Source organism: Budorcas taxicolor, chromosome 24 (assembly GCF_023091745.1).
Source record: "Budorcas taxicolor isolate Tak-1 chromosome 24, Takin1.1, whole genome shotgun sequence".
Lineage (NCBI taxonomy): Eukaryota > Metazoa > Chordata > Mammalia > Artiodactyla > Bovidae > Budorcas > Budorcas taxicolor.
In genome coordinates this window covers 20707595-20731691 of record NC_068933.1, presented here as the reverse complement: position 1 = coordinate 20731691, position 24097 = coordinate 20707595, and the positions used below count along the sequence as shown (strand labels likewise).

At 37.7% G+C, this 24097-nt stretch overlaps 1 protein-coding gene across 1 annotated transcript in view; it reads left to right on the top strand.

The window, feature by feature from the left end:
• TUSC3 (tumor suppressor candidate 3) overlaps nt 1-13010 on the top strand; it is a 221634-nt gene extending 208624 nt beyond the window's left edge. The window contains exon 10 of the mRNA XM_052661361.1: nt 12664-13010. Coding sequence (XP_052517321.1) covers nt 12664-12679 — 16 coding nt within the window. The 3' untranslated portion in view covers nt 12680-13010. The remainder of the gene's footprint in view (nt 1-12663) is intronic.
• Nucleotides 13011-24097: the final 11087 nt, after the last annotated feature.

Sequence of the window (24097 nt, the reverse complement as noted above, 5' to 3'; positions counted from 1 at the left end):
TCCTGTGTCTGTGGAATTCTCCAGAATATTGGAGTGGGTTGCCATTGTGAACTGGGCAATTACTTCAAGAAAATGTTTCTTCATAGGTGATGGCAGCCATGTGTAGCTTTATCTGGGGCATAGAACTATTCCCATGACAGATCTGATTAAGGGCTTATCATAAAGAGTAAAACACTTCAACCCTGCCTCTGTATCTTTTCATATGGGCAGAGGCACGTTTCCAGGACTTCTCACATCCATTAAAAATAAATGTACTCAAGGAGTAGAAGAAATCTGAATATCAGATGTGAGCTGTGGGACCATCTGCCTTTAATCTGGTCTGCAGTATAAGATAATTTTTGAAAAACATGAGGTCTCAGGGCAAGAAGTTTAATAAGAAAGGCCAAGTAAAGTCTCCAGTTTCTTGGTTTTTATTCTTGATGCTGTCTGGCTATCTCATTTTGGTTTTGAAAATACGAAGTCAGAAGAATCAAATCCAAGATGAAGTAGGCCCAAGAAAGATGAAGTTTCTGTTCTTCTTCTCCCTTACCCTAAGATTGAGGATCATGGTTCTGTATGATTAGAGTCTCAGTTTGACTTGCATGTATTCCATTAACAGAATCTGAAGAAGAATATTTCCATTATTCAAGTTTTCATTTACTTAAAAAACACTTATTCATTTCAACCTACAGCATTTATGGGGTCAATGAAAGGTATCTAAATTATAAAAAGGAAAGTGTCATAAGTTATATGATTCTTAAAACCTATTTAGTTGACAGAAAACGGAGGAAGGTAAAGAGCAAGTTCCAGATCTCCTTACACATCAGAGCACCTAAGCCAACAAGAATCAGTTGAGTTCAGTTCAGTTGCTCAGTCATGTCTGATCCTTTGCGACTCCACAGACTGCAGCATGCCAGGCCTCCCTGTCCATCACAAACTCCCGGAGTTTACTCAAACTCATGTCCATCAAGTCAGTGATGCCATCCAACCATCTCATCCTCTGTCGTCCCCTTCTCCTCTGCCTTCATTCCTTCCAAGCATCAGGGACTTTTCAAATGAGTCAGTTCTTTGCATCAGGTGGCCAAAGTATTGGAGTTTCAGCTTCAGCGGCAGTCCTTCCAATGAATATTCAGGACTGATTTCCTTTAGGATGGACTGGTTGGATCTCCCAGCAGTCCAAGGGACTCTCAAGAGTCTTCAACACCACAGTTCAAAAGCATCAATTCTTCAGCGCTCAGCTTTCTTTATGGTCTAACTCACATCCATACATGACTACTGGAAAAACGACAGCTTTGACTAGATGGACTTTTGTTGGAAAAGTAATGTCTCTGCTTTTTAATATGCTGTAGGTTGGTCATAACTTTTCTTCCAAGGAAGTGAAGTGAAGTGAAGTCGCTCAGTTGTGTCTGACTCTTTGCGACTCCATGGACTGTAGCCTACCAAGCTCCTCAGTCCATGAGATTTTCCAGGCAAGAGTACTGGAGTGGGTTGCCATTTCCTTTTCCAGGGGATCTTCCTGACCCAGGGATCGATTCTGGGTCTCCCGCATTGTAGGCAGACGCTTTACTGTCTCAGCTACCCTGCAATCACAATCTGCAGTGATTTTGGAGCCCAAGAAAATAAAGACTGGCACTGTTTCCATTGTTCCCCCATCCATTTGCCATGAAGTGATGGGACCGGATGCCATGATCTTCATTTTCTGAATGCTGAGCTTTAAGCCAACTTTTTCACTGTCCTCTTTCACTTTCATCAAGAGGCTCTTTAGTTCTTCTTTGCTTTCTGCCATAACGGTGGTGTCATCTGCATATCTGAGGTTATTGATCCGATTGCAGCTTGTGCTTCATTGCACCCAGCATTTCGCATGATGTACTCTGCACATAAGTTAAATAAGCAGGCTGACAATATACAGCCTTGACATACTCCTTTCACGATTGGAAACAGTCTGTTGTTCCATGTCCCATTCTAATTGTTGCTTCTTGAGCTGAATACAGATTTCTCAGGAAGAAGGTCAGGTGGTCTGGTATTCCCATCTCTTTCAGAATTTTCCATAGTTTGTTGTGATCCACACAGTCAAAGGGTTTGGCATAGTCAGTGAAGCAGAAGTAGACGTTTTTCTGGTATTCTCTTGCTTTTTTGATGATCCAGCGGATGTTGGTAATTTAATCTCTGGTTCCTCTGCCTTTTCTAAATCCAGCTTGAACATCTGGGAGTTCACAGTTCACGTATTGTTGAAGCCTGGTTTGGAGAATTTTGAGCATTACTTTGCTAGTGTGTAAGATGAGTGCAATTGAGTGGTAGTTTGCGCATTCTTTGGCATTGCCTTTCTTTGGGATTGGAATGAAAACTGATCTTTTCCAGTCCTATGGCCACTGCTGAGTTTTCCAAATTTGCTAGCATATTGAGTGAAACACTTTTACAGCATCATCTTTCAGGATTTGAAACAGCTCAACTGGAATTCTATCACCTCCACTAGCTTTGTTCATAGTGATGCTTCCTAAGGCCCACTTGATTTCACTTTCCAGGATGTCTGGCTGTAGGTCAGTGATCATACATGATTACCTGAGTCGTGAAGATCTTTTTTGTACAGTTTTTCTGTGTATTCTTGCCACCTCTTCTTAATATATTCTGCTTCTGTTAGATCCATACCATTTCTGTCCTTTATTGTGCCCATTTTTGCATGGAAAGCTCTCTTGGTAAGCTGAAGCTGAACAGTTCTGTGAAGACCTACAAGACCTTCTGGAGCTAATACCCCAAAATGATGTCCTTTCATTATAGGGGACTGGAATGCAAAAGTAGGAAGTCAAGAAATACCTGAAGTAACAGGCAAATTTTGCCTTGTAGTACAGAATGGAGCAGGGCAAAGGCTAATAGAGTTTTGCCAAGAGAACGCACTGGTCATAGCAAACATCATCTTCCAGCAACACAAGAGAAGAGACTCTACACCTGGACATCACCAGATGGTCAATACTGAAATCAGATTGATTCTATTCTTAGCAGCCAAAGATGGAGAAGCTCTATACAGTCAGCAAAAACAAGACCAGGAGCTGACTGTGGCTCAGATCATGAACTCCTTATTGCCAGATTAAGACTTAAATGGAACAAAGTAGAGAAAACCACTAGACCATTCAGATATGACCTAAATCAAATTCCTATCGATTGTACAGTGGAAGTGACAAATAGATTCAAGGGATTAGATCTGATAGAGTATGAGCTAAAGAACTATGCCTGAAGAACTATGGACGGAGGTTCATGACATTGTACAGGAGGCAGGGATCAAGACCATCTCCAAGACTGAGAAGTAAGATGAAATGTCCTGTAAGAAGTCAGATGGAAATCACGCCCCAGGGTGGCTTATGAATATGAAATTTGACATAGTTTAGATGAAAACCCCTAAAAGTGCTGCCAAGAAACAGCATCAGTACAGAACCCAGCATTAAAAAACAAGCAGCAGCCTGGGAAGACAGGTACACTGAAAGAGTGGGACTTGGCATTACAGAGACGTGAAGGCAGGGACCCGGCTGTGGCCCAGCTCTCGCGAGCTCTGTGATTTGCTGGGCTGGACCCTACTTAAATCGTTCTTTTGGTTTCACCATCTCTTATCACTTTAAAGCTTCCTAGTATTCCTCATCAGACTCTTAAGAACTTCTGCTTGTTTCTGCATTGTGTCTTTTCCATGGATATAGTGATGCATCATTCATCAAGCTTCCATAAATCCATCCCACCCTCTTATACTATCCCTCTCCAGTCATTCATCTTCTTGCTTTGTAAGGTTGGTAGGACAGGTTATATATGTTCCTTTTATCACATTTACAGCAACCCTTAGAGCTAACAAAATATGGCAGATGGGAGCATTGTGAACAAAAAACATGTGCTTTGCATTAGAACGTTTTTATGCTCTTATTAATCTAACCCATGGATATATGCCAAGGTTACCCTAGTAATGTTATATACTGCTTTGGGATTTGTTTTCAATTCATTGCATCATTTTCCTTCAGAATAAAGTTTTTCTCAGAAATTTAATCAGTTTTATTATGAATGATTATGATAATAAACATATTATTCATATCAAGAGTTAAAGCTGGATTTAGAAAAGGCAGAGGAACCAGAGATCAAATTGCCAGCATCTGTTGGATCATAGAAAAAGCAAAATAGTTCCAGAAAAACATCTACTTTTGCTTCATTGAGTATGCCAAAGTCTTTGATTGTGTGGACCACAGCAAACTATGGAAATTCTTCAAGAGATGGGTATACCCAACCACCTTACCTGCCTCCTGAGGACCTGTATGCAGGTCAAGAAGCAACAGTTTAAACTGGACATGAAACAACAGACTGGTTCCAAACTGGGAAAGGAGTTTGTCAAGGCTGTATATTGTCACCCTGCTTATTTCTGTGCAGAGTACATCATGTGAAGTGCCAGGCTGGATGAAGCACAGGCTGGAATAAAGATCGCCGGGAGAAATAGCAATAACCTCAGATATGCAGATAACATCACCCTTATGGCAGAAAGTGAAGAGGAACTAAAGAGCCTCTTGATGAAAGTGAAAGAGGAGAATGATAAAGCTGGCTTAAAACTCAACATTCAAAAGCTAAGATCATGGCATCTGGTCCCATTACTTCATGGCAAATGGATGGGGAAACAATGGAAACAGTAACAGATTTTATTTTCCTGGACTCCAAAATCAGGGCAGATGGTGACCACAGCCATGAAAATAAAAGACTCAACCTCCTTGGAAGAAAAGCTGACAAACCTAGACAGTGTATTAAAAAGCAGAGACATTACTTTGCCGTCAGAGGTCCATCTAGTCAAAGCTATGGTTTTTCCAGTAGTCATGTGTGGATGTGAGAGTTGGACCATAAAGAAAGCTCATCACCGAAGAATTAAATGCTTTCGAACCACAGTGTTGGAGAAGACTCTCAAGAGTTCCTTGGACTGCAAAGAGATCAAACCAGCCTAAAGAAAATCAATCCTGAATATTCATTGGAAGGACTGATGCTGTAGTTCCAATACTTTGGCCACCTGATTCAAATAGCCAGCTCATTAGAAAGACCCTGATGCTAGGAAAATTGAAGGCAGGAGAAGGGGATGACAGAGGACAAGATCATTGGAGGGCATTACCGACTCAATGGACATGAGTTTGAACAAGCTCCAGTAGATGGTGAAGGACAGGGAAGCCTGGCGTGCTGCAGTCCATGGGGTCGCAAAGAGTCAGACAGGACTGAGCATCTGAACAGTAATAACAACAAATCAAGAGCAGTTGTGGCCCAAAGGACTAGGAGGAGAGTATACACCAGAGAACTGGAATAATCCTGAGCTAAATTCTAGAAACCAGGTAGCATAGTGGGGAGGAAAGTATCTATCCAGCTAGTTCACTGGAGAAAAAGCAAACGTGATGCAGAAGCCAGAGTGAGAGGAGGAATAAATGAGAAAAAGGAAGAGAGAAGTCATTTGGGAATAGTTGAACAGTGAAAGTCGCTCAGTCGTGTCCGACTCTGCAACCCCAGCTGGATACTGGAGTGGGTAGCCTTTTCCTTCTCCAGGAGTTAAAAGATGAGATGTCAGTACAAAAGAAAAAAGAAACCTTTTCCTTCTGAGCTACTCTGTGGGAGAGGCTCGGTCAGTGATGAACATAGTGCCATATTCTGGAGGGACGCTTTGCAATCCCAGCAGCATATGTTTCTGTGGCACCAGCATAATATGATTTGATTAAAAAAAACAAAAACAAAAAAAACCTTGTTCCTATTGGAAAATGATAGTTCGTAGGGAAGGAGAAAATAACGAGAGAAAGGCTATTCCATATGTCAGAAGATATGCCCTGGCCTCGTATTACTGAAAAGACCATGTGGACGTCCATATTCAAAGGGAGTTAGTGGTTATTATAATGTATCATAAACCCTCGTGACCAAGAGGTAAGTCAACCCCCAATCATTTTTACCAATATACACTGAAGTACGCTTGTACGGGAAAAAAAAAAAGACTTTCTTAAACAAGACCATTTCCTTGTCCTTGAGATGAGCTGCCAGGACAAAAAAACAGTTTTCTTCTAAAAGAATGGAAAACCCTCCCTCTTCTACCTACTCTGGTTGATGCTGGATAAGATGCGCGATATCCTTTACTGAAAATGCACATTTGAACATAACTCCCTCTGCTAATTGAAAAACATCTTTAGCAAGGGCTTCAGCTTCAATGCCATAATCCACTCTTGGGTGTAATACCATAGCCTTTGGTGGCCTTTGATGTCTGTTTTAGGTTTGCGATTTTTAACTTTTATACCAGGAAATGCCACGGATGTCTATAATTTTTTATTGCCTCACAATTTTTAATTGATCGACAGTCTAATTTATTCTGTATGGAATGATCTTTCTGCTTTTCCATTTTTATTTTAAACTTCACAGAACCTTAAACATTCATGTGTTTCTTATTTTCTCAAAACTTCACACTGATATTTTTGTTGTTGAACTGTGTGCTTGCTGAAAGGGATAAAAGTCTATTATATGTTTACCCTATTTCCTTAAATCTTCCCCACATTTTGGTCTTAAGGGTTTTTTCCCTACAGTATCAGCATCTTTCATACTATGACTAAATTCTCCCAGATCATCTTTTAAGTTTCAGTAAGCAAACTTCCGTCATTTACATCCTTAATCTATATGTTACTAACTCAGAGACTTTGGGAAAGTTAAGTAACTTTTCTAAACCTTGGTTTTCTCATTTCTAAGTGGGAAATGTTTACATTCTTTGACATCATGTCACTTAGCACATTGCCTAGTACTTAGTATGTGGCACATAGTATTACTTACTCAAAAACTACTTTCTGCTAATTATTATTATTAGTTCTGATGTAAATATTTTACCTATTTAATTTTTCCTGAGCAGGATTTTTTTTTATGCTAAAAATTAAGCAAGTGTTGTTTTTTATTTGCATGATTCAGTGGGGTGAAGATTAGATTTTCCCTGAACCTTCTGAGGAACTTAATTGGGCTCTCAAAACCTTTGAAATTAGTGAAATAACAAAGATATTAAGAATTTGATCTAATTACCATCTGACCCATAGTTCAGAAAAAGAAATTGTATTCTAGTGGTAGCAAGAATTCATTTTGTATATTAAATAAAGATTAGCTTTAGGGCTTGTTCCATTTTCCAAGAGCAAAGTGCTAGTGTTCATGCATGAATATCGTCTCTTATGGGTAATTAATTACTTTCCCACTGGTTGCCCCTGACATACTTTGATTCAAAAGTTTTCTTCAAAAAGATTTCTATAAAACTATTTGAAAGATCAAGTCTCTGAGTAGGAAAATAGCATAGAACATTCTCTACTAATTCTCTCACTTTGCTACCTGTTTATGCATTCTCTACTAATTCTCTCACTTTGCTACCTGTTTATGATTCTTTAATTGTCTTGGAGAGATGGTGTGGTATGATGGGAAAATATTTAGAATCCAAGACATGAATTCAAATTCAGTATATCATTTTGTATGACAGTTAAGAACTCTGGCCCGGCAGGCATAGATACAGGTTTGAATCTTACACCCTCTCATCACTAACTTTGGGACTAACTTCTCAGTCTCATTTTTCCTCACCTGTAAAAGTATGTTTTTATGGGGTTGGGTAACAGCTTTGTTAAGCTTATTTCTTCATTTGTAAACTTGGAGTAATAATTAATATGTATCTGAGAATTTTAAGGGGATAAATTACATCATCAATTTATAGTTCATGGAATGTTGCAGGTTCTCAGAAGAAATTAGCTTACCTACCTCTTGCCTGTCCTTAGCCATTTCAGCGCTTGGTTATTCAATAGCACTTTACCACGTTAGCTTTTTCATTAAATATCCATATGTAACTTTTGTGTGTTGGCATTCTTTTCTTTCTAGAGTACTGTAAGGTGCCTTACAGAAGGTCATGGCTGTGCCTTTTTAATATCTCCAGAGTGTTACACATAGTAGGTGCTCATCGTGTACTTACTAACCAAATATGTTTACTCAGAAGCATCTTATAAATGTACTCCTTATGTAAATGCAACAGGAACCATTAAGATAGAAACACAGCGGACAGAAGAGTGTTGGTTTGCCACACTGCACAACTCCAGAAGGTGGACTCACGTCACAGGACACCCCCATGGAGTTGTCCTGTTGTTCCACCACACTGAAGGGGTGCAGTGTGCACAAACAGTGTCCCTCAAACCTGGGCTCTAAAGATACTTATTGCAACCTCAAATCGACCCTGAGCTGGCTGGCATCAAAAAATATACACTGATTAAGCTTTCAATGGACATAGAAACTGTTAACAAGATACCTGTAATTCATGATGTCTTTGGTTCCTTTGAGTTACTTTGAGAAATAATGAGTTAAAAAAAAAAAATCAGTCTACATTCCATAATGGAAAGTACAAAATAATAGCTAGACATGAAAGACATTCCTGATGAATTTTGAGGCAAGTATACTAATGAACCAGCACAGCAAGGCAAAATATCCCAGGACATGCAGTATGTAACAATATCCCATTCATTTCTATATCTTACTTAGATGTAGATCTTTTATCTGTAGGGAAAATAGAAAATACGGTCTCAAGCTATACAAATAGAAAGCAGAGAAATGGTGTGGTGATCAACCCACAATATGTGTCATTGATAATAATTTCACTGGGATTGCCTTTCTGATGCTGAGTTCCAGCTTTGAGGAGTACCATGAAGGACCAAAGACTTAGAGATGAGTCAGTGAAGATCTGGAGAGGGTCGACATAAAGAATACAGTGCTGTCTTTGTAATACTATTTTACAAGTGGAAATCAAATCTCAAGGACTATTTTTTCCATATTGTTGTATTTCACTGTGGTGTATTGGAAAGTGATCTGGACTTTGAGTGAGAAGATGAGATTTGGACCATGGCACTTTAAAACTGTAACTTCAGGCAAGTCTTTTCATCTTCTCTGAGCCTCAGTTTTCCTCATCTTTCAGATAACAGCCATAATCTTTATCTCATAAGTTAAGACAAGTTGTGGCAGACTGTTGTTTCACAAATGAAAGGTAACTTTGAACTGTGAGATCTCATATTGCAGTCATGCTGTTGTACTTAGCTGCTACAGGAACAAGTCCTTAGATAAACTTTCTAGCAATAGACTTTGGCCCACAGAATTAACCACTGACAAGCACAGTGTTTTTTTTTTTAAACAATAATATTCATATGCATGTGTATGCCCTCCACTTCAAACAAAATATGATTGCATTTGGTTATTTCTGTTTTATTACTTTAGGGAAGAAAACAGAACTATACAGCTGACAGAAATATATTGAATTCTGCCGAGGAAAAATGTAGTCAGATGCCTTTTTCCCACTAACAATATAAGTCTTAATGTTCACAATAATAAAATACAAGTCTTCTAAACATGGACTAATTTTTTAATCAACGTTTGGTAATTCAAAACTAGATATTAGGAACCTCTATATAAATCCAACGTGATTTTAATAGAAAACTCAGAATCTAGGCTTTTTGATTTTGCAGCGCACATTCCCACCCCTCAGACCTCAGAAGACATGGTCTAAGCAGAGACACACAGCAAAGGAAGCTCTCTGGAGGGTTATTTCCATTGTGTAAATACAATTCTCTTACTCCAGCAGAAATGCCACCATTCAGCAACCCCCTGAAAGCAGGGAAAGATGAGAAAACTCCTGTTTTCCCTAAGTTCTGTTTTTTATCTGACCGCCAACCTCTTCCCACATACAAGCTCTATTGGTCTTTTCCCCCAGACCCAGCACCCATGTTTCTGACCACACAGAGTTATGAACAATTACCAGCCTCTTCCAAAACATCCCCCTCTCTATAGGCTATACAGATGTGCCCTTAGCAGTTGTAAGACTTGACAGCTGTCACCCTGTGTAGCCACAGATACAGAAAGCTTACTGCTCGCAAAGATCTGTTTCCCATCTCCTAATAAAATCCTGAATTTCTTCAGGCCTTTATTTTAGATCATGTACTTAAGACTTGAAGATTTTTCGGGGTTTGGTAAGTTTCTGTCACAAAGAAGAGAGCCCCCAGGGTTTCTGGCCAAAGAGGCCTGGCTGGCAGCCATCATGTACTTCTCCCTGGCATCCCTTAGAACGCTTGTGAAGATAAAGGTTAGAAAATCCCAAGAACAGGGAATCATTAAGTTCTACTAACTCCAAGGCCAGGGCAACAGGCATGAACTCGCTAGTGGCCTATCCTTGTTCTGAGTAAAGAACCAAGGCTTTTCCTCCCTTTTATACTTTTTGGCTCTAAGATGACATCAGCAGCTGCCCCTTAGCCATGTAAGCAATTTCTGTGTGACAGAGTGCCAGGACATGCCCAGAAGTCTCTGACTTCTTTCCTAGTTTGAGAACAGGAAGTGAGAACCTTAGCCAAGAAAATTCTGGCCAGCTGAAGATCTCGGTAGAGAATTTAACCTGATCTCAATTGGACAGAATTCATTCATTCAAGAGCACTGCATCCATTCTGATGTTTTAAAACACTGGGGAACAGGTGAATTAGTTACTCAAAGAGAAGTCTAAACAAAATACCAACCATTGTTTGGTGCCTCCTTCATATTTCACAGGAGGAGAAAAGGAACATGTTTCACATGTAATACGGTCTCCAGCGGCCACCTAGTAATCAAACCAGATGCCTTTTCTCATGTGGCAACCTACATAACCCTTCTAGGATTCTAGTTAACTATCTCCTCTTGAATATCTTATGCCCTGGATTTTGTAACATGATACTCCTAGACCTTCCTTTTTCCTTACAGATGACTTCTCGGTCCCAACAGACATGCCAAATTCTGACCTAAGGCCTAGAACCAGACCTCAGACCACACTGTCACCTCAGCCTCAGCTCCAAAGCCAGGCTCATCCCTGCTCCAAACCCAGGTCTCTTCTGCCCATGTTCCCTAACACACTGTTATTGTTACAATCATACAACATATAAAAGTAGAACCTTTTTAATCTTCCCAGAACCAAAAAGTTAGCAAGCATAAAATGATCATAAAGGGTCATATTCTTGCTTTTATGATAGTAGTATTTTTATAAAAGGTGATCTTTAGTGTTCCATAGCTTGAAATGTTCAGACTATTTTTATTTAAAAAAAAAAATCCTGTAAATTGTCAGGTATTTTTTAAATTGTAAGTTTTGCAGCTTTCATTACAGTTTTAAATATTTTATGGTGATGTTTTCTTTTTTAACTGTCAGTCAGTTAGCTTTATCTTGAGGGCAACCTTATATCTAAGGACAGAGAAAGCCAAAGTGTTCATCTACACGTTTATATATATATATAATATATATAATATACACCTGCTTTGCCACCACTGTTAAAGATTGGGTGGATTGAACAGCAGCAGTATCTTAATGCTCTGAGGAATGTTACTGCTGATCTTCATGGCAGTGTTACCCTTGCAGTACTTAAGTCATAACTTGTTATGTCAAAAAACAGAAGCAATGTCTTGTTGCCTCTAGACATCAGCACTTGATTTTTATCTTGTAATATGTAATTCCTCAGAAAAAGATAGGGTAATGAAAAGTTTAGGCTGTACTGCATAATTGCTTTATTATATATTATAAACTAACAGAGATAATATATATTTAAATATATGCTTTATATTTACTGTTTATATAGTATATGCAGTATATTATATTCACTATATAGTATATATATGCTATATAATGTGTATTTTTTTTTTACTATTTATTTATATAGTATCACAGGATTAAAATAAACATTAGCACTGGAAAGAACTTTGGAGATCATCCAAAACAAGCATTCTTCTCACTAATGAGGAAACCGAGGTTCAGAAAGACGAAGTAACATATGCCTAGGATATTATAATTTAAGTGTTCGAGTATTAAACTTATTAGATTGAACAGTTTCCCAACTACATGGTTTTTCAACTGTAGTAACCATTAATATTTTTAATATTAATGTTTTAATATTAATTAACAATTGGTTCATATCTGGTTGTCCTAAAGTTAACTTTGTCAAGACTATAAAAAGCAAACTTGCTACACGTTAGCAGAAAGGTACAAATAGCTAACAAAAGCTTAATGATGTTATTGAAATTGACTTATGGTATTACAAACTTACATTTCTTTTCATAGATAAAAGTGTTGCCTAGGGAAATCAATAAAGGCAAAAAGAGTTACTTTACTTTCTATATGTATAAACATCTATTTGTGTTGTTTCATCAGAACCTGATGATACTTTTATTATGATTTATAATAAATTATTTTTGACTGTTCAATATAGTGAAATTATAAAATTCTTAGTTATTTTAAGTAAGTGCATATTGATTAAATAACCAGAAAAAGTATTTTGTCTAAGATATTGAAATGACCTGATCCAAGTGTATGTTTCAGCTCATTCCCTTTCTTCCCCTGTGTTATCAGTTTAAATGCCAGTTTAACTAGTAGTCTTGCTAACATTGAGAATGGCTCACAGAAGTTAACCAAACTTAACCAACATATGTTCAAGTTCTTATCAACATCTGCTTTCACCCCTGACCTAGTCTCACCTGATCCCATTACAGGATCTAGTTCACAGAAATTGCCCTGATATAAAATTACAATGAAGTGAATTAATGTAACTGTATATGACATTACATTTTTATTTTATATTTATCTGTACTAAGTTAATATAGAATAAAAAGCACACTGTGTTTTATTTTCAGCAAAGAATTTTCTTTCTTTTTCAGCTTTTTAATTAAGTGAAGCCGAGTGGGATTTGCATTAAGTGACTGTTTACCATGAAGACAAAGTGTCCCAGACATACTAGTTCCAATTCTTGAGTCCATTTCCTTGCTGATTGTGATAATCCAGCTGTTCCTTGTACAATTGATTTTTTTTTAATGTGAGTTTTCCTAGTAAACTTAATTTATAGACACGGATGGTTAAATTTAACATGGAATGAATAAAGGCAACAGTGAAGAGTTTTCCAGCAAATTACAGTATATGTATGCTATAGATCGAAATAAACAACAATGTAATTATGAATTCATGCTTTTAAGCTGTTCACTCATTAGTAAAGAAAACTATAATGTTAGTAAAGGAGAAACTATGAAATGTATCCTCAAAAATTCTTGGGATTGTACAGAGATAGGTGTATGCATGAAAATATGTCATGTACTGAAAAATTATACTTTCCTCAGTCTCAGTATAAAGGATGTGTATGGTTACAAATAGCGTTTTGTTCTTATTAATCATAACTAGATGAAGGAGATGGGGCAGAGAGCTGGACAAATAGTACACGGATGCCTGCCCTGGGAAGCGGAGGTCCTTCCCGGGATAGAAATCTACAGCAAACATGACTAAATCGGCATGCCTCAGGGCACAGGCAACGGGAGCAGCACACCAGAGCCAGGAGCGAAGTCTTCCCCAACTCAGAAGTGTGGCCCACAAATCCAGACCTGCAGCCACAAAACCCACCCACTGGGGACGGTATCCCCTTGTGTCCTGTGGAAGAGGCTAGTCATCAAAACCTTATTCCCAGAGCTGAACAGAGACTCTGTGCATGTGTGCCAAGTCGCTTCAGTCATGTCCAACTCTTTGTGACCCCATGGACTGTAGCCCACCAGGCTCCTTTGTCCCTGGGATTCTCCAAGCAGGAGTACTGGAGCAGGTTGCCATTCCCTCTTCCAGGAGATTCTTCCCAACCCAGGGATTGAACCCCCATCTTTTACATCTCCTGCACTGGCAGGCAGTTTCTTTACCACTAGGGCCACCTGGTAAGCCCTGATAGAGAGTAGTTATCCTAATATGAGTGAGGGACTTAGTGAAACTTTCTTGAAAAGCAAATATAGGAGACTAACCATTATTATGTTTGTATATTGTCTTTTAGCTTATAAAGCACCTTCCCATTTGTTAGGGTATTTTTTTCTTCATAGCAACTCTGTAAATTAGGCATTTAGACAGGAAATGTATATTTTATCTAACTTATTTAAGTACTGGAAGCTGAAAGCCACAAAGGAAAAATAGAGCTCATGAGTGGGCTTTCAGACTCTCAAACCTGAATTTCCATTTTCTGTGATGCAATCTAAAGAATTTAGAAGCACAGTTAATTTTAGTCAGCTCAATAAACTTTTTTAGCCTTTGTTATCAAATTTTCCTTAAGGTCTCAGTAACAGACCATGGAAATCTGTGTTAGTTGGGAGCCCCAGCTATGTAGTCTCAAACCAGGGCTCATGTGCATGTCCAGTGAACTACACGTTTTGTACCTGTAAAATTCAGTAAAGAATGGGAAATATAAAAACCTGCAAGGATATATGAAGTTAAATCCCAGGATAGTATGCGTGCTAGCAGGAAGGAACACGATGATATTCAGTAAAAATCATGATGTAAATTCTCAACTACATTAACGTTAACACATGCTCCCAAAATCTGTTATTTAAAATCACGTTTACTCTCCCAGTTTCTGTACACAAAATGATCAATTCAGTATTGGAATGGCATTTATGGGAAAGCAGTAAGTGATCATAATAATTTGTTTAATGTCTACACCTAGGTAGCATTTGACCTGTAAATCTCAATCCATTAGAGTCCTCTTCTCTTTTCTAAAGTTTATTCAGGATGAGCATCAAAATTCGGAGTTTGAGGCCAAATTTTACATTGAGTAAAAGCTTCTTTATCTTACACAATTACTTTTGCTTGTTCCTTTAAAGCTCAAAATTCTTATTAACAGCACACATCTAATCTCTCTATAAAGCCTGCTGCTGCTGCTGCTCCTGCTAAGTCACTTCAGTCATGTCTGGCTCTGCGCGACCCCATAGATGGCAGCCCACTAGGCTCCTTTGTCCCTGGGATTCTCCAGGCAAGAATACTGGAGTGGGTTGCCATTTCCTTCTCCAATGCATGAAAATGAAAAGTGAAAGGGAAGTCGCTCAGTCGTATCTGACTCTTAGCGACCCCATGGACTGCAGCCTACTAGGCTCTTCCGTCCATGGGATTTTCCAGGCAAGAGTACTGGAGTGGGTTGCCATTGCCTTCTCTGTTTAATTGCCTGCCTAATAATGTTTAATTATGACCAAAGTCAGCTACTTCTCACACACTGTGACTGAGGTAAAGAGAACTTCCCTATCCCAGATTAGTAAAAAATTTCTAGCCTATATTCTGTAATTTTCTCCAAATATTAAATATATGCCACCTATGACTACCCCCCCTCCCCGCCCTGAGTTTCACTTTGAAAAGCTGTTGCTTTGTAGTAGGCAATTATTGAATTAGGGAAAGGAAAAAAGTCTGCGTCAAAATAAGTCATTCCTGGAAAGTGCTACAGACAAAACTACAGGAATTAGCTCAAATGTAGTCTGTTTTCAGAATGTAGCATGTGGAAAATCACATACAAAACATAAGATATCTTCACTTTTGTCAAATAATTTAAATTGAAAAATGAATCTGTATGTGGTGTATTACATCCTTCAATGTTACTTCAGCTAGATTCACTGCATGGAAGTCTCTCTTAAAAACAGATTTTATGCTTAACCATCTCCAGTTAGAATAAAAGGAATTAACTCGCCTACTCAGTTGGAGAGAAAAATCTTAATATAAAATTCCATCTAAAGGAGTAAAATTCCATTTAAATCTTAGTATGAAAATTTCATCTATTAATGTAATAACATCTATTGAATAAAGTGTTCCATTTTCCTCAGCACATTGTTCCTTACGTTAGATATTCACATGAGTAAGCCCAATAGTGTTGTGTGTTTACTGTAATTTTTCTTTTTCTGTCATGTGAAGGAATATCCTTGTCAGTTATCATTCAGCAAGCATGATGATTTGGGGAGATGAGAACTTATAACCAAAGAGCTTGTCGAGTATTCCCTTTCTTGCTATTAGGAGACCCTCCCACAAAGGTACATGAAGAGAGTGGTTACTCTATACCAAGATCAAAGACACTGAACATTGTGCTTCACGAAGAACTGGTTTACGGGGCAAACACATGAGCTCTGGCCTCTAGGGTCAAAACATTTGAGTGGCCTCTTAGAGACTTAATGTTCCTCAGAGTCCACAGAACTGAGTAAGTTTAAAACATTAAAACAAGATGTTTTTCCTATTCCAGCAGGAAGCCAAACTGACTTAATTTCTAATAGTGGAAAATGGGTGAGCATAGTAGCCAGTTATACTCAAAGGGTACAAGTATGTACATGAATCCACTCCTGAATTTCCTTATATGATTCATAAGCACATCTGTCATTTTCCATGGAAAATTTTCCATGTTCCTTCTTTACCTACTTATTTTTTCTGGACTATATGCAGATGTTTATGATATAACTAGAGTATAAGTACACAAAGTTTTAATAAAGGATCACATATTCGGACTAATAGGAAAGCCATGTTACATTCACCCAAATGTTGGTGCATCTACTTCCATTAAAAATATGCATACAAAAATAGCGTAATGAGGAACTCTAGGGACCTAGCCCCTCCATAGAAACACTAGAAAAACTGACAAAAACTGGCTGCTGTTAATTTTGTTGAAAATCTGTAAAGTAGTTTAAGTCTTATAGGAGCCAAGTAAATGCTTAAAAAGCAAAAAAATAAAAACTGAAACCCAGGAGGATAGTTTAATGGCATTTCATCTTACTTTTCCTCAGCCTTCTGCCCTAGTCAGCCTCAAAAAAATGGCAGCTTGTCTTCCTGGCATGGGCATCTGGTTCTGAGGAAGCAGAACGGACCTTGTTCCCAAGGAACAGTGTTCTCATTTTTCTGGAGGCTTCTAGGAAAACTGAGGCAAGGGGCTTGGCTTTGTTTCACCTAACTCAGAAGTCACTCGGGGTAGCAAAAGGGCTGCACACAAAGGGTGTTTCTCTAAAAACTCTGAAGGTAAATGAACATGCTGCTGCTGCCCAGGCAAATGATAATAGCTGCGACAAACAACACACACAGAGTTGAAAGCCTGGCCAGAAAACTGGGGAGTGACATACTCTGGGAAATAAGGGCTTCAAAAAGCACCCTCATATTCTAAGGAATCTAGAAGGCCCCGCCAGTAACCCAAGGCAGAATACATTTCATAAAAAGTGTGCAAAGACCTTCAGCTTTTACCTCTTGCCAGTCTTTACACCGAAGCCCAAGCAGGAGGTGGAGGCCAAAGTGGAGGTGTAAACCCTAGGTAAGTGTTGAAGGGGCAACAAACACAGTCAATCTGCAAAGACCAGGAGAGTATTTTCTCTCATTTTCTTTTCTTTTTGACTTTAAGCATTTAAGGAAAGCTCTGTCACACCACTAGCTGACCACTAATGAAACAGAAGCTTCACTTGCCACATGCAGTTTTTACAAAAACAATTTTGGAAAGTCACTAAAGAAGTTCAACCTACAATAAGCAGCAGAAACTCTGGAGAGGGAGCAGAATTTAATTTCCAGAGTTGCCATATTATAGTATTTAAAATGAGTAATTTCAAAAAAGCATACAACAAGAAAACAGTCTATTCACAGGAGAGAAAAAAATTAGCAGAAAACTATCCTTGAGAAATCACAGACATTGGACTTAACTAGATAAAAACTCCACCTGTCTGTAACATATTCAGAGAGCTAAATGAAACCATTAGCTAAAGGAAACAAGGTTAGCAATGTCTCAGACTATGAATTAAGAAATAGAAATTATTAAAGGAATCAAATACAAATCATGAAACTAAAAAATACCATAATTAAAAAATTCATTAGAGGGACTCAACAGCAGAACAGAGAGATGTACTGAAATGATCCAGTCTGAGGAATAAAACCAAAAGGAATGAAGGACAAATGAGCAAAGTCTATGAGACCTAAGAGACCTATCAAACACCATGAAGTAAAAAGTACTGATTCTCAAGCATAGCCACAGGCAGTCCAGGTAGAAGAAACCACCAGTAACGTGTGCTATCGTGCCACCTACTGAAAAACAAAGGCCTCTAGCTATCAACTTGCTGAATTGTTAAAATCAGAGTAAAAGGCAAGCTTTACCTAAAGAAGAAAAGTATTTCCTACTTCAAAATATGCTGGCAGAATGAAAAACCATGGTAACAGTGTCACAAAGAGAAAAAGCACAATTCTCCAGACGCCAAACTTCAAGTCACAGAATACTGCAATCTAAGAGAATTAAAAATAGTTGTCATGAAGAAGCAAGCTATGAAAAAAATAAGAAAGTTCAATGAGCTCAAGAATCAGATTAATGAACAGAAAGAACACTTTACCAGATTTAAACTCTTAAATTCTGGAGCTGAAGAAATAGATAGACCATATTCGAAAACATTGGGAATGAGTTGCTAATTGTCTCTTTTACATGGTCTGTTTTAAGATAGAACTCCAAAAATGATTCAGGTAGAGGAGAATATTTTTTAAATCTAATTTTATGACAACTATTTGACTCTGCTAGGAAAGAACGGCATGAAAATAATGGGTATCCAGAAGAAGAAGAGCACAGAGTTCGTTTCAGGAAATACTAGCTGGTAACTTCCAAATTCTGGGGAAGCAACTATATATAAAATTCATGAAGCTAAGAGAACACCTAATTATTTCAACACAAAAAGGCCTCCAATACATACTGGGCTTCCCTAGTGGCTTACATGGTAAAGAATCTTCCTGCAATGCGAGAGATGCAGGTTAAATCCCTGGGTTGGGAAGATTGCAACTGGCAAAAGTCAATAACAAAGAATTTTAAAAGCAGCCAGAGGGAAAAAGACAGTAACTTACAAAGGAATTCCCATTAGGCTATCAGCTGACTTCCCAGCAGAAATTCTATAGGCTAGGAGAGAATGGAATGATAGAATCAAAATATCAAAAGAAAAACTGTCAGCCAAGAATACTGTTAAGCAGAGTCATTCTTCAGATATGAAATAGAAGAGTTTCCAGATGAACAAAAGCCAAGGTAGTTAATCTCCACTAGACGTGCCTTATAAAGAAGTATTGAAAGTTCCATCTGAAAGGAAAAAGGCTAAAGTACATAAAACTGAGGTGGACAGAGACAGAAAACTGAAACTCTGTATCAGAACAGGTTGTGAAACAATTATAGCATAAAAATTAAAGGGAGAAAAAGTATAAAAATAACTAGAGCTACTTCAATTTGGTACCAAAACACAAAAGGATCATTTGAATCAACAAAAACATCAGGGAAAGAAAAGAACTACATTTGTAGAGGCAAATAAAGATGCTGTCAGCAAAGGACTAGTTTATCTATGAGAAATTTTATCCAAACCTCATGATAACCACAAAACACACCTAGAGTAGAGACACAAAATATTTAGAAAGAGGAAACTGATAAAAACATACAAAACCACCAAATTAAAGTTACAGAAACAGAAATGGATATATAGAGCAACCAGAAAAAGTGAAATAACATTACTAATTCCTCATTTATCAATAATCACCCTAAATGTACATGTTTTTTGAACTCGCCAAAAAACACATGCTGTCTATGTGGATTAAAAAAAAAAAATAAAGCCAACTATCTGCTGCCTTTACAAGATTCATCTCAGCTCTAAAGACAAACATAGGCTCAAAGTGCAAGGATGGAAGATGATCCTCTGAATAGTAGCCAAAACAAAGCAGGTGTAGCCACTCTCAGACACCACCAACTTTAAGCCAAAAAATATAACATAGACAAAGATGGACATTATATAAAGAAAAGAGGAAAAATTTTCAAGAAAACATAGCATTTATTACCATATATACACCTAACATAGGAACATCAAAATATATAAAGCAGTTATTAACAGTAAAGAAAATATTGACAGCAACACAATAGAAGTAGGGGCCTTAGACACCATTTAAATCAATGGATATATGATTCAGACAGAAAATCAACAAGGCAAGAGTGGCCTTAAATAAACAATTAGTCCAGGATGATATAACAGATTTATACAGAACATTCTATCCAAATGCAACAGAATAAAAATGCCCAAGTATGCATGGAACATTCATGGATAGACCATACAGTGAGACACAAAACAAGCCTCAGTAAATTTAATGTTTCAAATCATATCAAGTATCTTTTCCAATATAATGGTATGAAACTAAAAATCAACTGCATAAAAAAGCTGGAAAAATATCACAAATAAGTGGAAACTGAATAATACACTACTGAACAACTATGGACTCAAAAGCAGAATTTTAAAAATGAAGACAAGTAAAAATGAAAATGTGATACCAAACTATGAGATACAGCTTAAGTGGCATTAAGGGTGAAGTTTATGGCTACATAGGCCTACTTCATGATACAAGAAACACTAACAAACGTACAGCTAAAGGAACCAGAAACAGAACCAAAAACAACAGCTTAAAAAAAAAAAGCCTAGAGTTAGAAGGAAATAAGATCAGAGCAGAAATTAATGAAATAAAAACTAAGATCACAATAGAAAAGATCAATGAAACCTAAGTGCTGTTTCTTTGAAAAGATAAAACTGACAGTTTTGACTAGACTCACTAAGAAAAAATTGAGAAAGCTCAGGTAAATAAAAAATCTGAAACAGGAGAAATTACAGTGGATACCATGGTAACATGAAAGATTATGAAGAATACTATGAACAACTATATACCAACAAACTGGGACAACCTGAGAGAAATGGGTAAGTTTGTTGTATCATACAAACTTCCAGAACTAAATAAAGAAGGAATAGAAAACTTGAATAGATTAGTTACTAGTAAGGAGACTGAAAGAGTAATCAAAACCTCCCAAAATAGTAAAGTTCAAGACCAGGCAGCTTTACAGGTGAAATCTACCAAACATTCAGAGAAGATTTATTAACCATCCTTCTCAAACACTTTCAAAAAAACTGAAGAGGAGTGAATGCCTCCTACTCAAATTCAAGGCCAATATTACCTTATAACAAAACCAGACAAAGACAACACAAACATGAACATTGATGCAAAAATCCCAAACAAAATTATTAGTGAACCAAGTACAATACTAAATTTAAAAGATTATAGCCATGATCAAGTGGGGTTTATTCTAGGAATGTAAGAATGATTCAGCATTTACAAATCAACCAACATGATACCACGTTTTAAAAAAAAGGAAAACAAAAGCATATGATCATCTCAGTAATGCAAAAAAAGCTTTTCACAAGATTCAAAATCTATTTATGATTAAAAAACTCACAACAGGTATAGAAGAATACCTAAACATAACAAAGGCCATATATGACAAACCCACAGCTGTCACCATCAAGACACCATCAAAAACACCACTAAAAATAATAAATGAATACGAAGTTGCTTGGTATAAAAATCAGTATACAAAAAGATGTTGCTTCTCTTCTAACAAAGAACTCACTGAAAGAGAAATTAAGAAAACAATCTCATTTACAATCACAGCAAAAGAATAAAATACCGAAAAGTCAAACAAAGGTGGTCAAACACCTGTACACTAAACACTGTAGAAAGATATTTTGTGCTCATGGATTGGAAGAATTAATGTTATGAAATTTCCATATTACCTGAAGCAATCTACAAGTTCTATGAAATCCTTATCAAAATCCCAATGACAATTTTTATAGAAATAAAATCCAAAAATTTGTATGGAACCACAAAAGACCTTGGAAAAAGGAATTCTGGGGGGGAAAAAAAAGATATCACACTCCCTGATTACAAATTATACTAAAAAGTTATAGCAAACAATACAGTGCAGTATTGTCAAGAAACAGATGTAAAGATCAATGGAAGGGAATTTAGAGTTCATAAATAAGCCCAGGCACACAGGGACATTTAATTTACAGCAGAGGAACAAGAACATACAATGTAGAAAGAATTCTCTCTTCAATAAATGATGTTTGAAAACTGGACAGCCACATGAAAAAGAAATGACTATTTTTTTGTACCATACATAAAAACTAACTCAAAATAGATTAAAGATGAATATAAGATTAAAACCATATAAAATTGCTTGAAGAAAACAGGCAGTATGCTCCTTGACTTAGGTCTTAGCAATATCTCTCTGGCTATGGCTCTTCAGGCAAGGGAAACAAAAGCAAAAATAAACAAACATCAAATTAAAAAGCTTCTGTACAGTAAAGGAAATCATCAACAAAAGAATAACAAATAAGATATTTGCAAGTCATATCTGATAAGGTGTTATCCTAAATTTAGAAATAACTCATAACAGAAAGGAGAAGGCAATGGCAACCCACTCTAGTACTCTTGTCCGGCAAATCCCATGGACGGAGGAGGCTGGTGGGCTGCCGTCTCTGGGGTCGCACAAAATTGGACGCGACTGAAGCGACTTTGCAGCAGCAGCATAACAAAAAAAAAAAAACAACAACAACCATATGCAGAAGATCTGAATAAACATTTTTCTAAATAAGACACAGATGGCTAACAGGCACATGAAAAGATGTTGAACATCTACCTATTAGGGAAATGCAAATCAAAATCCCAATGAGATATCACCTCACACCCATCAAAACAGCTATTACCAAAAAGGTAAGAAATAACAAATGTTGGAGAGGATGTGGAGAAAAAGGAACCCCCATATATTGTTCAGTTCAGTTGCTCAGTCGTGTCCGACTCTTTGTGACCTCATGAATTGCAGCACGCCGGGCCTCCCTGTCCATCACCAACTCCCGGAGTTCACTCAGACTCACGTCCATCAAGTCAGTGATGCCATCCAGCCATCTCATCCTCTGTCGTCCCCTTCTCCTCCTGCCCCCAATCCCTCCCAGCATCAGGGTCTTTTCCAATGAGTCAGCTCTTCGCATGAGGTGGCCAAAGTACTGGAGTTTCAGCTTTAGCAGCATTCCTTCTATGGTTTTTCCAGTAGTCATGTATGGATGTGAGAGTTGGACTGTGAAGAAGGCTGAGCGCCAAAGAATTGATGCTTTTGAACTGTTGTGTTGGAGAAGATTCTTGAGAGTCCCTTGGACTGCAAGGAGATCCAACCAGTCCATTCTGAAGGAGATCAGCCCTGGGATTTCTTTGGAAGGAATGATGCTAAAGCTGAAACTCCAGTACTTTGGCCACCTCATGCAAAGAGTTGACTCATTGGAAAAGACTGTGATGCTGGGAGGGATTGGGGGCAGGAGGAGAAAGGGACGACCGAGGATGAGATGGCTGGATGGCATCACTGACTCAATGGACATGAGTCTGAGTGAACTCCGGGAGTTGGTGATGGACAGGGAGGCCTGGCGTGCTGCGATCCATGGGGTCACAGGGAGTCGGACACAACTGAGCGACTGAACTGAACTGAACTTCCAGAGAACACCCAGGACTGATCTCCTTTAGAATGGACTGGTTGGATCTCCTTGCAGTCCAAGGGACTCTCAAGAGTCTTCTCCAACACCACAGTTCAAAAGCATCAATTCTTCAGTGCTCAGCTTTCTTCACAGTCCAACTCTCACATCCATACATGACCACTGGAAAAACCATAGCCTTGATATATTGTTAGTCAAACGTAAATTGGTGTAACCACTTGGAAAACAGTATGGAGGTTCCTCAAAAAAGTAAGACTAGAACTACTATAGAATCCAGTATTCAACTTTGGGGTATTCACCCACAGATACAAAACCAGTAACTTGAAAACATATGCCCCTCTATATTCATTGTAGCATTATTTACAACAGACAAGCTATGGAAACAACCCAAGTACCCAGTGATGGATGAATGGATAAAGATGTCATGGATGTGTATAACAGATACACACATATATACAACAGAATACAGATAAGCCTTTAAAAGGATAAAATCTTGACATGACATGGAGCTTGAGAGTATTATGCCAAGTGAAATAAGTCCAACAGCATAAAGTGAATACCATATAATTTCATTCATATGTAGAATATAAAAAATAAATGAATAAACAAAACACAGATACAGAGAACAGATTAGTGTTTACCAGAGGAAAAGAGGGAGTGAGGTGGGGGAGGATGAAATGGGTAATCGGGGCCAATGGTATGGTGATGGATGGAAATTAAACTTTTGGTGGTAAACACACTGCAGTGTATAGTGAAATTGAAATAGAATGTACACATGAAATACTTTACAGATCAGTGTTGCCTTGTATTTTTTCTTTTATTTTTTTAATTTTTTTTTCCTTCTTTCCTCTTTATCTTTTCCACTTTTTTAGTAAGGGGAATATAAAAAAATTGTATGGTACATGTAGGAAAGTACTTTTCTGAGAATGGATATCTAATATTCTTCTACTTAGATTCACCAAGTGTGACCCTATATATTCAG